Source organism: Benincasa hispida, chromosome 8 (assembly GCF_009727055.1).
Source record: "Benincasa hispida cultivar B227 chromosome 8, ASM972705v1, whole genome shotgun sequence".
Lineage (NCBI taxonomy): Eukaryota > Viridiplantae > Streptophyta > Magnoliopsida > Cucurbitales > Cucurbitaceae > Benincasa > Benincasa hispida.
The window spans coordinates 30,285,047-30,300,557 of record NC_052356.1 but is presented as its reverse complement, the minus strand read 5'-3'; the positions used below and the strand labels follow the sequence as shown (position 1 = coordinate 30,300,557).

Sequence of the window (15,511 nt, the reverse complement as noted above, 5' to 3'; positions counted from 1 at the left end):
TGGCGCCACATTGTTCAAGCCCTGGAATCAGCCCTTAAGAGAGCAATTTATCTACTTGCCCCGATCTCAGGGAAGAAGTGAATTCCTCCTTGCATAGCTATGTTCCCAGCTCCCCAAAATGGCAGGCTTATTGAGTCGGCGATCTGGCCACTTTTACCTATACAAATCAAGGACCGCCATAGGCAGGAGTTCACAACTCACTCAGGATTTAGGTCATGTTACCTATGGTCATCCTGGTGAAATATACGTCTCTATTATAAACGGCTTTATATAATGAGACTAAAAATTTCATGGTCTGGTCTTATACAAACTCCTTTGTATAGAATATCCCCGCTCTAGTGTCACCAGGATAAGGATCATATATTTTATTCCCAACAACTCTAACGTGAGCGACAACAGTTAAAGCGGTGAAGCAACAGCAAACGAGTGGCTGGCGATGGGGTGAAAAATATAGTGAAGAGTATCCCCAGAAACCAACACAGGTCACTTCAACATGTTTTCTTCTTACTCGCATGTTTCCTAGGAAATTTTCCAAAAGGTCACCTAACATAGAATTGCTTCAAGCTAAGCATTGCTTAACCTTGAAGTTCCTATGATTAAGCCACCAGAAAGGAAGATGCACCTTATTGGTATAGGTAGAAACTTTCCATTCTTTTAAATTTTTCTTAATCATACTTTCATATCTTTAGGACCTTCTTATTCGAATGTGTTCTTGGTTCATTCATGTATCCATCATAAACTCAAAGTGTTACATTTTGATCAGCTATATTTTCTATTTTATATTTAAGAAAAGTCAAATATTAATATAAAACCTAACAAGATATGTCAATCCTTCACCCTAGTGACTTTCAATTTTCTCGAAATGAACTCTAGAGTTAAAACAACAATTTTTATCATCCATTCAATTTTACATTAAATTCTCTCACTAATTTTAAACCAAAAATTAAACGCATAGTAAAAATCCCCCTAAACTCACTAATGTCAATGAAAATCGAGCACAAAATTAAATTGGATCAATGCATCGAATCAACTATTGAATTAATTTTTAAAATTCCAAAGAATTTAACAAAAATACAAGGTGCATTTTTTTAGTAAAAAAAAATATGAGGCTACGAGTTTGAATCTCCAACTTCAAGCGAAGGAATAGATGTCTTAATTGTTGAGCTATACTCATGTTAGTTACTCTTGCATCCTTATATATGAAGTTCTATCGATTTCATACATGGTATACATTTTATAATTAATATAATACCCTAGACAGATATTTTTAAATGATTTTTCAAAAAAAAAAATCTCAAATGAATATGGAAATTACGTTAATTATTTAAGTTTAAAATCCAATTTGATGAATCAAAAAATGCAAGGTGATCAAATTTATACACTAATTTATCACATGTTTGGGCTTAGAATCAAATATTTTACTTTACATTTGTATTGCTTTTACACTCTTAGTCTACCTATTGTATCTAATTTAGGCTTAAATCATATTTTTGAAGCTTCCTGTCTACCTGATTGGTGAACTGAAAAAGAAAAAAAAAAAAAAGAAAAAACAAAAAAAGAAAGGAAGAAAAAGCCATTAAAATTCTCATGTGTGTATATATATAGTTTAAAGGCAAGTAAAACATGCAATATATTCTATAGTGATGCTTATTTTCAGCTTAAGGCAAGTAAAACATGCAATATATTCTATAGTGATGCTTATTTTCAACTTCTTATTATGAAATATGATACATGAGATTGCCTTTAGATGATCTAAGACTTCCTTTGAAAAATATGCTTTGGTCATATTATTTATTCCTAATTTACATTTACATGCTTAATCTGGCTCTCTACTAACAAATTAAACAAAGTTGCCCTTGTAAGTATATAAATTTTTGTTAAATTATAGACTAAATTATGGAAAATAATCTTAAACTTATTACTTTGTTTTAAGCATATTTATCAGGTTCTAAAAATTTCAATAATATCTTTAAATATTAAAAAAAAACTTGATGAAAATCATTGGAATTTCCACTAAATTTTCAAAAGTTTAAATAATAAATTTTCAAAACAAATTAAAAGTATCTTTGCTCTTTGTATATGGATGTAAATCGTTAGTGCCTCGTATCACAAATACTATTAAATTTTCAAAAGTTGCACGTATACCCTTAACTTTTCCAAAAAAAAAATAATAATAATAAAGGTTTTTAAGATGTTTTTATTATTAATATAGTTATTTCCTTTGAAGTTATCTTGAGTTGTCCTCAAAATTATGACCTAAATTTTCAACCGATGTCTCTTTTCTCTTTTGTTTTCCTAACCTATAAACTTAACTGAATGGGAGCAATTTTACAGATTAGAGATTAAAGAATTGAAGAATGGGAGCAAGAGGAGGAAAAAAAACTAAGAAAATGTTAGATGATAGATTGAAGTAGATGAGAGAGAAAAAAATAAGGAGGTCATAGGAGTGTGTAGATAAATGGTTTCTATCATACCAATGATAGAGCCATTTTTAAAAAAAGATAAGGGTATGTATACAACTTTTGAAAGTTTAGAAGTAATTTTGAAATGAAGTACTAACCGTTTTTATCCACATATTAACGATGGTATTTTTAACATTTTTATGAATGTTTATTGATCTTAATTGAAATTTTGAACATTTAAGGATATTTTTAAAATAAAGTACAAAATTATTAGGCTATTTTAATTTCTATTACTTATTCCAAATCGTAAATGTAGTTCCCAAATTAGGAGGATTGTGTTAATTTGGTCAAAATTTAGTCCCAAAATTTTTTAATTTTTTAAAATTAAAAAATTTATCGACACGAAAATAAAAGTTTAAGGTTTTCATTAGACACAATATTCAAATTTACATTGGTTAAAGTGAAATTTTGGTCCATATGGTTTGGATAAAAAACTTATTAGTCACTACGGTTTATAGTTAGAATTTAGTCTATGTGGTTTGATAAAATTTCTTAAATAGTCCCTAAGACGACGTAGAGACTATTTACAGAGATTTTTATCTTGTTATCAACGTTAGTATAGTATAACTCAATTAGCATAAAATAAAAATCTAAATTATTGGCAAAATGTCCATTGAAGTAAAAAAGAAAATTTTGGTTTGTTGTCATGTCACTCACACTCATTGGATGGCTTATCTGTTTATCAAACTTTATTGTCTTTCCATAGCACAAGACTCAAAACGACGCGTTTCATTATTATTTGGTATAATTATATATAATATAATGTGTGAGGAAAAAAAGAAAAAGAAAAAGAGTATTTACAATAAAGTGTAACCCTAAGGAACTAAAATAAAAAAAATAAAAGGTAATCCACCGCATGCAAATACATCATAATGTTAATGTAGAAAGAAAAAGAAAATGAAGCCCCAAACCCCCCTCTTCCCAAAAGAAAAATAATAATAAAAATAAAAAAAAAAGAGTAAAGAAGAAAAAAACAAAGAAAAACAAAATCAATGTGGGTGGCTAAAGTAATCTAATCTAATCTAATCTATAATCAGATAGATCCCTCACGCCAGGTTCCTTTTCTTTTTTTCTTTTCTCTTTTTTTTCACATGGATGCACAAATTAACTCGAAGAAAAGAACAAAATTTGGTTGCACTCATCTACTGTACAGCCTCTATTACACTCAATTAATAATTGTCACGTGACAATTTTTTATTAAGATATTATTATATTTTGTATGTTGAAGAAATGTGAGTATGAGATTAGGTTGAATTTAATTATTGCTAAGAAAATATTATTTTAATTTCTATATTCTTTTAAAAGAGTAACTATTTATTCCTATTTACAAATTTTATATACAAAAATGATAATGAAATGACCAAGTTAAATGGTTGCGTTTTAAGAGTACAAAGATGAAATTAAACAAGAGCATAAACTAAAATATATCATATAGAAAATAGGTTTAAATACTATTTTGGTCATTCTACTTTTATCTTTTGTTCATCTTGGTCCTTATACTTTTAAAATGTTCATTTGGTTCCTATACTTTTAACATTGATTTATTTTGGTCTGGTTCTTGAACTTTTAAAATGTTCATTTTAATCTCTATATATACTTTCAACTTTTGTTCATTCTGATTCTTAAACTTTCAAAAAGTGACTATTTTAATCTTTTAAAAGTGAAATAAAAATAAAAATAATGCAAAATGACCATTTTTTGAAAGTACAAGAACCAAAATGAATTAATATGAATATTTCGAAAGTATGAAGACCAAAATAAACTAAATTTGATAGTATAAGAATCAAAATAATTTTTAAACCTAGAAAATAAATCAAAAACATTTTAAAATAAAAGAAAAAAAAGGTTTGTCACATGATAAATTATGATTAAACTATCGGAAAAGACATCGCAAATAGATATAATTGGAGATGATCCTAAATGTTTTTCATATATACATTGAAAAAAAAAAGAGGTGGGTCCCACCAAAAGATCATGTTGTTCTCTTTCTTTTCTGGTCTAGGTCTTTGGGGTGGTTAGTTTATATAGAGAGAGAGAGTGTGTGGTGTGAGAGATCATAAGAAGAGAGAGGGAGGAGTGTATCCAAATTGTGCAGCCAAATTCCTATTGTTTATAAAGGGGCAGAGAGAGAGAGGGAGAGGAGGGAATTAGAGGTACCCTAGAGAATTAGGGACGGGCCACGTGTCGGGAGACAAGAGGACGATGAAGACGGAGAACGGGAGGAAACAAGGGGGAGGAGCAGCCCCATGCGCAGCATGCAAGCTTCTAAGAAGAAGATGTGGAGAGGAATGTGTATTTGCTCCATACTTTCCAGCAGACCAACCCCATAAGTTTGCCAATGTTCATAAGGTCTTTGGCGCTAGCAATGTCAACAAAATGCTTCAGGTCTCTCTTCTTCTTCTTTTTTAAATAAAATAACTGCGAATTATCAAGTAAGAATAATAAATTTACGACGTTTGTTTGTTTTAATGTATAAAATGAACCACTTAAACTTACTACCATGAAATTAGACTTCACGTGTTTGTTTTTTAGTTTATTAATGGGTATGATTTAACTATCTTTTCATTGACTTTTTTTAGGTATAATAAGTGAGGAATATGAAATTTGAATATTTGATCTTATAGGAAAGAGAAAAAATTAATTATTGTTGAGCTATGCTGATATTTTGTTGAAATAAAAATAAATAAATGAAAAGAAGTTTGGTTAAATAGGTTTTTTTTTTTTTTAAAATTTTCTCTTTTTGGGTTTTCCTTGGGCAGTGTATGAAAGTGGGTTAGGGATTTTGCAACAATCTTTGACCAAAACTATTCCATTTTTCAATTTTCATCACTGTTCGGCTCCAGTTTTTAGACAGTATGTCAAAAGCTTAATTATCAAAAGTATATATATATGTTGAACTAAATTTTTTACTGTCCATTCAAAAAAAAAAAAAAAAGAATTATGTTTTTTTAAATTGATTTTTATTTATTGTCTGGAAAATAGAGATTTTAACTCCTTATATTAAACTCTAAAGAACTTTATATATGTAGACAAATTGAATCTATCACCAAAACAAATAAAACTAATAATATGTCAAAAGATGTAATTGGAATCTTTGATAGTTTCAAAGGAATAAAAAGAATCAAACGTGTTCAATATATAATAAATAAATCTATAATTTATTTATTTAGAATAGTTGTTTTAAATGAAAAATTATTTAAAATATTTTTAAATATAATAAAATATTATTGTTAATCAATAAAAAATCATAATAGATATTGATAGACATCTTTTAGTATCTGAATAACCAATTTATTTAAATAAGATTTTTTTTTTCTTTTTAATTAACCAATTTTAAAGGAAAGAAAATGGGGGCTATTGTTATCAACTTTAACGGTTTAACCTTTCATTGCGACCGTTAATAATTAATAAAATATTGTTGTGGAAAATAACAAAAAGGTGTGTCTTTTCATTGAAGAAAAGCATCAAATTTTCTTTTTCTTTCTTTCTTTTTTTTTTTTTTTTTTGAAAGGAAAAAAAAGAATTCAAACAACTCTTTGAAAAAAGAGAGTTATAATTTCAAGTCAAATTCATGATTGTACACCAAACTAATTAATGAAATTACAAAAGCAACCTTATCTACAGGGTAATTACAAATCATACCCTATAACTTTAAATATTACTTTAAAGACCTATTTAATCTAAAATTTATAAACGTACCCTTCAATTAGTTTAAAAAATTAATATTCAAGTTAACTCTAGAAACATGGTTGGCAACATATGCAAATCACGTGGATATTATATGTACTTATACCTAATTAATTTTTTTTTAAAAAAAAAATCATTTAAATGACAAAACTATTATAAACATTTACATATAATTGCAAAATATCACAATCTATATGTGATAGATCGTGATAGACAGCGATAGATTATTATCTGCGTCTATCTCTATCATGATAGACACAAATAATAGTCTATCGAGTATTTTGTTATCATTTGTAAATATTTTGGTTCATTTTCGTTTATTTGAAAATAATCCTAAAAAACTACAATTATAATATCGTATAATTTCAATTTATAAGAAATGAAAAAAAAATTATTAATTTTTTTAGAAAAAGTTTTAGTTTATTATTTAAAAAATCTATTTTCTAATATAGAAAAATGAGTCAACTTATTTATAAATATAGCAAAATGTCACTATATATTTTTAATAGATACTGATTGACACTGAGACACTAATAGATGTCTATGAGTATTTATCACTAATAGACAATGATATTTTGTTATATTTATAAATATTTTCAATAATTTTTTTATTTAAAATAATTACCTTTAAAAAATATAAAATGAATCAATTGTTGCATGAAAGGTATTAAGAAGAAGATATAGTTAATTAATAAATTTAAGGTCAACTTAGGTCACTAAAGGAGACTAAAATTGATTACTTAAATAATTTTCAAATGTAAAATTTTAATTACATTATCTCAAATCACATGTCTTTTGGATTTTAGCTTTTAACCTTTTTCTCTCAATTTGCCTTTGTATATCACGTGAAGTTATTTTTTAGTTTTATTTATTTTAATTAATAAATGACTTGTTGAGACAAAGAAAAAAACTTATATTTAATTATTTTTAAATTTAAAAAAAAAACATATACTTAATTAAGCTAAAAAAGAATGGAAAAAAATGTTTTATGTGGACTTTTTGGGTTAATTGTGGGGAACCACCCGCCCCTTTTGCTTGTTTGGGGAGGGACAGCCAACAAATAGAAACCAAATTATTATTATTATTATTATTATTTGAAAGGTAAAATAGAAACCAAATTAGAAACTATCATACAATCCTTTATTAAGTAAATAACAAGAATATTGCACTAAATTTTCAAACTTTTTTAGAATCCAATTGAGTTTAGAATATATTATAATATTGACCACTAGATTATGGTCTAAATTTTAGTTTGGTTGTTTATATTCCAATATTTGTTTATTTTATAAAATAAACAAATAACTTACATTTTGCCACATACATTATGAAAAATTTCTAATCGATAGAAAAAATGTCAAACTATTTATAAAAATAACAAAAAAAATATTTATGGACTTCTATTAACTTCTATCAGTGATAAAAATTGATAGAAGTCTATCAATGTTTATTAGTAATACAAACTGATAGAAGTCTAAAATAATTAAATTTTGCTATTTTGTGTAACTAATTTTTTTTTTTTTTTTTTTTTTTGAAAACTTCCCTTTCTTTTTGTTAAAGTGTTTAACAAAAATATCATACATAACATGTATTTAATTTACACCCTCTAATTACTAGTGGTCTATGTTATAATAGAGAAACCTTTTTTTCTTTTTTCTTTTTTCGTTGCACCCTTTTAAGCCTTAAAAAAATATTTGAAAGTTGCCTAAAAAATATTTGAAAGTCAAAGAGTTAAATTATAGTGTTTAAAAATTTAAAGATCTAAACAAAATAAGTTAGAAAGTTCATAGAGTAAAAGCTCACCATGATGTTCTATTATCTATTTTTTTATCATAAGAAGTTTCTAAAATAAATAAAATAATAATAAAATTTATAGATTAAATCCGAGGAGTAAACAAAGTTCGAATCTTCTTATTCTCACATTTTGTATGAGGAAAAAAAAAGGTTGACTTTATCTTGAACATTGCAGGAGTTGCCAATTCACCAACGAGGAGATGCAGTGAGCAGTTTAGTGTACGAAGCAAATGCTCGAGTGCGCGACCCGGTGTACGGGTGCGTCGGAGCAATATCGTCTTTGCAGCAGCAGATAGACACCCTCCAAACTCAGCTGGCTTTGGCTCAAGCCGAGGTGGTGCACCTAAGGGTGCGTCAGACAGCATCGTTTTCAAACTATGGGCTAAGCCCAACAAGCCCAAGTAATAGTGGATCGCCCTCATCCAGGCTCATGGGCTCACAATCCAGGCCCATGTTTGAGATGGATATGGCTGTGGACCAAGCCATAGGGGACTCAATGTGGTAATATATCATACTATTATTATTATTTGCCCAAAATCCCATTTCCATGGAGATTTAGTTAGTTTTGCTTCTTTTTTTTTCCTACCCTATTTTGTCAATTTGGCTTTCATTTGGTTGTTGGCCATTTGCTATCCTGATCTTTACTATATAGTTATTTACTTACTTTTCATTTATGCCGACCTGAGCGGAGCTCAAGTAGTCAGGTAATGTCTCCCTTTTTTAAGTTAGGGTTGAATTTTCTTCCCTATTTATAGTGTAATATTTTTAAGAAACTCGTATACAAATATATATATATCTAAACATATCATTGAGATGTTATGTCATGGTGATGTACGAGTTTATTATTATTCGGTGTCATCTTGTTATAGCGTTGTTGATGAGTTCTGATGTTTCATTGGTTATTTAATTGCAAACATTTACATGTTAAATTGATTGCTGCTTGTACTAAATTGATTAATTATAAAATTGTTTGTGGTTTAGGCATAATTTCAATTTGGATTCTATGACTTTGAAAGGTTTAATTTTGTTGGATGGTTTTTGGGCTTAAGTCGAGTTTGATCTTTATAATTTAAAAAGTTTCAATTTGGTTTAAAGGTTTGGTTAAAATCTCAGATGTTGCTAAAGTATGTTTCACTCACTATTACACTCGACTAATGTAGTTACCAAATAAAATAAAATAAAAGAGGAATTTATTGGTAACAAAAATACTTAGTATAGCAAATCCAACAACAATTTTTTAGTTTTGCAAATGTAACAAATGATAAAAGTGGTTGCTAGATTTGCAATATCTACTTATATTTTGTTAAATTTGTAAGTGCCGCAATAAGAGGTGAAAAGGAAAAGAAAAATATATGACAACAGTAAAAGCTAAAGTTTGATTAAGTTAAAACTATAAACTAATAATTATATCGATTTTAACTTTCTAAAAATAAGTGAATCAATTTAAACCATTTATTAATAACTTGTAGTTATTCTCACTTAATTTCATTTAAAATCAACTTAAAATACCAAAATAAAATTATTATTCTCCAACAATCTAGTACTAGAAATAAATAGAAAAAAGATAGAGAAAGACAGACATAATAAACTGCTCAAATTTATTAAAAAGGTTGTTATTGTCTACTTAAATCTCTCATTTCTCTCCCATTTACGATCATTTAATTTAAAGATGCTATTAGAGTTAGTTATTTTAACTAGAATTAGTTTCTAATTCACTGTATCTAAGTGTATATATTGCCTCCTGTACACTTTAATAAAATGAGAAAAATATTTTATCTAAAAACTCAAGTTTCAATATGGTATCAGATGAAAATTTCGCGCTTCTTTCTTGAGTTCATTCTTCCCGCGCTCTACTCCTCTTCCATTCTTTTTTGAGTTTCCATTGTAATCAACATCTAGCAAATAAAATGTTTGAATTGATTCACTATGACACTTGGGGTACGTATCCTTCTCCCACACATGTTGGTTGTCGTTACTTTTTAACCATTATTGATGTTTTTTCAAGGTATATGTGGGTTTTCTTAATGAAGAACAAATATGATGTCTTGAAAATTATTTCACAATCCTTTGCTTTGGTTGAAACTCAATATGAAACCAAGATCAATTGTATTCAATTAGATAATGCTTCTGAATTTTTCAAGATTTCATTTCATCCAAAGGAGTTGTTCACCAGTTTTCATGTGTAGAGTGTCCTGAACAGAATTCAGTGGTTGAAAAGAAACATCAACATTCATTAAATGTGGCAAGGGCTTTAATGTTTCAATCTCGTGTTCCCATCTAGTTTTGGGGAGAATGTTTGTTGACAGCTGCTTTCTTGATTAACAGAACCCCTTCCCCTGTATTGTATTGACATACTCCTTATTTTCGTCTCAATCAGTCACATGTTGATTATTCCATGCTTCAAGTGTTTGATTGTCTCTGTTTTGCTGCATCTCTGCCTTCTCAAATTCTAAATTTCATCCACGAGCTATCCCATCGGTTTTTATGGGACATCCTCTTGGCATGAAGAGATACAAGCTTTATGATATTGAAAACCAGAAATTTTTTGTCTCAAGAGATGTTGTATTCCATGAAACTATATATCCCTTTCATAAGATCACACATCAAGACCATGTCATTGACTTGTTTCCAGATCTTGTTCTACCTAACTCTTTTGATTTTTCTAGTACTTCTACAGTCCTTAGTCCAACAACCAACAGTTAATAAATATGATCACCCAATTGAAACATGTCCCAGTCATCCTTTTGATTCCAATGTGGATGAACCTCATCCATCTCCTGTCTAAAATAATACTTTTGTTGTTCTAACTAATGAGAGGGAAATGAGAAAAATGGGAAATGTGTGACTTTCATTCTAGAAAACTCCATATAAATATATATCTTAAGTCTAAAAATAGATTCCACAATGTTAGCAACTAATCCCACTAACTCCACAAGAATAGGAACTTATACTTGACTACAACTAAAAATAACTTCAACTATTTCCCAGGAACTAGGGATTGACTAAATCAACTCAAAAACTAATTTGTAGTTTTGAGTTACTAACATTCTCCTCCTAACTCAAATACTGCAAACACCTAACTTGCTCCTAAGAGCTTGAAAATGACTCAAACAAAAAGATTTGTGAAGATATTAGCTATTTTCTCTTCTGAGCTGTAATGTACCAGCTGCACTTCTCCTTCTTTCTGCATCTCTCTCAGAACATAATACTTGATCTTAAAATGTTTGGTCCTTCTATGAAAGACTAGATTCAATGAAATGGCTAGAGTGCTTGATTATCCACAAATACCTTCACACACTTTTCCGGCTTCAAATGCAAGTCATGCATCAATTTTTTCAACCAAACAGCTTGGTTGACTGCTGCTGTCACTATAATGAACTTAGTTTCTGCAGTTGACTGAGCCACTATATCTTGCTTTTTTTGAACACCATGAGAAACACACTGAGCCAAAATTGAAACAATAGCTAGAGATGCTCTTCATATCATCTAATGACCTAGCCCAAACACTACTTGAGTAGTCTTGCAACTCAAAATTTTCAACTTTACTAAATTTGATCCCAAAAGACAGTGTGCCTTTTAGATATCTCATAACCCTTTTTCCAGAAACCATATGATTCTTGCTTGGATAGTGAAGAAATCTGGATAAGACACTTACAGTATATATAATGTCAGGCCTAGTGGATGTGAGATACATGAGGCATCTAACTAGACTTCTGTACACATTCACATTGGAGGTTCCTCTCCATCATCCTTTTGCAACTTCTCCTTCTGAATCATTGGAGTGTTTACACTCTTACACTCCTCTATATTGAACCTCTTCAATATCTCTCTTACATACTTCTTTTGACAGAGGAGCATTTCATTCTGCCTTTGCTGAATCTCCATACCTAGGAAGTAATGTATTGGACCTAGATTAGTCATCATACCTTCATCATTTCTTGCTTGAATATCTCTATTTGAACATCATCACTTCCTATCACTAGCAAGTCATCTACATAGAGAGATACAATCACAATAGCAATACTTTATTTCTTCACATAAAGTGTGGATTCACTTAGACTCTTCACAAAATCCAGGTTCAGCAAGTGATCATCCATCTTGTTATACCATGCTTTAGAAGCTTGCTTCAACCCATAGAAGAGCCTTCTTCAACAAATAAACCTTCTGCTCTTGTCCTGGTATGATGAATCTGTCTGGTTGCTCAATATAGATCTCTTCTTCTAACACTCCATTTAGGAATGTTGACTTCATATCTAGCTGATACACCTTCCATCCATGCCGGGCTGACACAGCCAGTAGCAACCTGATTGTGTCCATTCTTGCAACTGGTGCAGAAGTCTCAGAAAAATCAATTCCCCAGACATGTGTATACCCTTTTACCACTAACCTGGCCTTGAGCTTGTTCATAGAGCCATCTGGGTTCAATTTGGTTTTGAAAACCCATTTGATTCCAATCACTTTCCTGTCTGCAGGCTTCTCCACCAGCTCCCATGTATTGTTTTTCTCTATCATACTCAACTCTTCCTTTATTGCCTCCATCCACTTCGTATCTCTTTTAGCTTCTCCATATCCTGCAGGCTCTAATGCAGTTGCACTACTTCTTTCATACACCTCCCTCAATAGTCTAGTCCCTCTAACTGGTGCATCAACAACTAATTCATTAGAATCTAAAGAGACTTCTTATTATTTCACCTATGCTTCTTTTGTCTAGTCTCACTCCTCATCCTCCAAAAACTGAACATCTCTGCTAATCATCATCTTCTCTATGTGAGGTTGATAGATCTTGTAGGCTTTGGACACCATGCTATAGCCTACAAAGATTCCTGGTTCGACCTTCTCACTCAATTTGTCTCTCTTTACCTGTGGAACATAAAAAAACACAAGCAGCCAAACACTTCAAATTTGTCAGTTTTGGTTTAGTATCAAACCAAGCTTCATAAGGTGTCTTCTTCTCTAATACCCTCGTAGGTAGTCTATTCAATAGAAAGACTGCTATGTTTGCTGCTTCAGCTCAAAATTCCTTTGGCAAGTTTTTCTCATGCAATAAGCATCTTGTCATTTCCATAATTCTCCTATTCTTCCTCTCACTGACTCCATTTTGCTGTGGAGAATATGAAGCAGTGAGCTAATTCTTTATCTTAGCTTATTCACAGAAGGAATTGAAACTTTGCGATGTATATTCAGTCTCATTATCAGTTCTCACCACCTGAATCTAATAGTCACTTTGATTCTTAACCCATTTCTTAAACTTCAGAAACATTTCAGCTACTTCAGACTTATGCTTCATGAAATATATCTAACACATTCTGGTATAATCATCAATAAAGATAATGAAATACCTGTTACAATTTAGTGAGAGAGTTGGTTGAGGTCCACCCAAGTCAATGTGGATAAGCTGCAACTTCTTAGTTACTTTCCATTGTGACTTCTTGAAAGGCAGCCTTGTTTGCTTCCCTGTTAAACAAGCTCTGTAGTTTGTTTTCAGCTCCTTCAGTCTGGTACTCCTACTGCCATCTCATTCTTCTGCAGATACTACAACCCTTTCTGATGAAAATGCCCCAACCTCTTGTGCCATAACTCAGTGTCATTCACTTGACATTTGAAAGCTATCTACTCCTTCTTGAGTGGATCCAATGAGAAGCTCTTGTGCTGCATCTTTATTTTGAACAACTCATTCCCATTGGAATCAGAAATGAGGCACTTTCCTTCTTCAAACAACACTTTGAATCCCTTTTCTACTAATTGACCAATGCTTAACAAGTTTTGATCAATTTCAGAGATAAACAACACTTCAGTAATCAACTTGGTTCCAGCATAGCTCTCTATTGACACTGTGCCTTTCCCCTTTACTTCTAGATACTCACTATTTCTTATTTTCACCCTTGACTTGAATGACTTGTCTAGGTTCTTGAACAACTCTTTGTCACTTGTCATGTGATTGGTACACCCACTATCAAACAACCAACCATCACATTGAGTGACTGATGAAAAACAAGTAGCCACAAAGAGTTGATCTTCTTCTTGATGTACTACAACATGTGCTCCTCCTTGCTGTTGAGTTTTTGCTTCCTTACAGAATCGTTCAATGTGCCCCAATAAATGACATCATATACACTTCACATCTGGCCTTCTCTAGCATCTGAAATGTGGATGATTCTGCTTCCCACAGTGCTGTCTCTTATACACATCTAGATGTGTATAAGAGACAGCTCTGAGCTACTGCTGCCACTTTCCTTCTTCCCTTTCCCCTTCTTCTCTACAGCTCTGAGCTACTGCACTCTAGCTTTCAATGCCTCTTCAATGCTTCCTTCTTGTCTCATCAACCTCCTCTGCTTTTATGCTTGCAAATCACTAACTACTTCTATCACCTTGAGTTTTGAGAGGTCTTTAGTATTTTCTAAGGAAGCAATGGTTGTTTCATATCTCTCAGGTGTTGAAACTAGAATCTTTTGAACCAATTTATTGTTAGATAAATTGGTTTCTAATGCTCTTACCTTGTTAGCAATCCTAATCAACTTATCTTAGTACTCTTTAATGGACTCAGAATCCTTCATTTTCATTCTCTCGAATTCTTGCACCAAGTTCAACACTTGCATGCCTTTAATCCTTTCATCACCTTCATACTCACTTTTGAGGAACTCCCAAATCTCCTTTGCCGACTTCACAGCCATAATTCTGTTGAATATGGCGGGAGACTCAGCTGCATATAGGCAAGCTCAAGCTTTTGCCTTCCTGGTGACTCTCTTCTTGTGAGTCCTGATCTGATGTATTGTTGGGTTATCAGGAAGTGGAGCAATCTCATAGTCTTGCTCAATAGCTTCCCAAAAATCACAACCCTCCATGTAGGCTTGTATTCTAATAGCCCATGCCTAGTAGTTTTCACCATCAAACACAGGTGGATCCAATGAAGAAAGACCGTTTGATCCTAATTCCATCTCTAACAACTATCACAGATGTATCACTCAGTTTCTCTCGGAGATATTTCACTGATTCTCACTCACAGATCCTTTAAGAATTGAGGGCTCTAATACCATTGTTGTTCTAACTAATGAGAGGGAAATGAGAAAAATGGGAAATGTGTGAATTTCATTCTAGAAAACTCCATATAAATACATATCTTAAGTCTAAAAATAGATTCCACAATGTTAGCAACTAATCCCACTAACTCCACAAGAATAGGAACTTAGACTTGACTACAACTAAAAATAACTTCAACTATTTCCTAGAAACTAGGAATTGACTAGACCAACTCAAAAACTAATTTGCAATTTTGAGTTACTAACAACTTCTCCTTCAAATCACAATCATTCTCTTACATAACCTGTTATTACCTCAGCACCATCCTCATGTCCTGACCAAAATCACATCTCTCCAGATATGCCCTCACAAGTCATCAGCAACCAATTACCTGCCCTTAGACGTTCTACTCGAACTATCAACTCTCCTTCATACCTAAAAGACTATCACCACAGTCTTTTACAATCTCAACCAATTGTTGGGGTTGATGCCCTAAAGCCTCGTGTCCTGTAGTTTGTAAACAGTATATCGAACACTTTTGTTGTCAAAATATG

The 15,511-nt window shown here is 31.1% G+C and overlaps 1 protein-coding gene across 1 annotated transcript; it reads left to right on the top strand.

The window, feature by feature from the left end:
- The first annotated feature begins 4,504 nt into the window (after positions 1–4,504).
- On the top strand, positions 4,505–8,764 carry LOC120083483 (LOB domain-containing protein 4-like). The gene is made up of 2 exons (XM_039039255.1): positions 4,505–4,847; positions 8,116–8,764. Exons 1-2 carry the CDS (start codon positions 4,665–4,667, stop codon positions 8,443–8,445), a joined length of 513 nt encoding a protein of 170 aa, XP_038895183.1. The 5' UTR covers positions 4,505–4,664; the 3' UTR covers positions 8,446–8,764.
- Positions 8,765–15,511: the final 6,747 nt, after the last annotated feature.

Bases quoted from the DNA above. Each gene is read 5' to 3' on its own strand.
- LOC120083483 (XM_039039255.1), top strand. From the start codon at position 4,665: ATGAAGACGGAGAACGGGAGGAAACAAGGGGGAGGAGCAGCCCCATGC. The intron at 4,848-8,115 runs GTCTCTCTTCTT...TGAACATTGCAG, and splicing joins ATGTCAACAAAATGCTTCAG to GAGTTGCCAATTCACCAACG.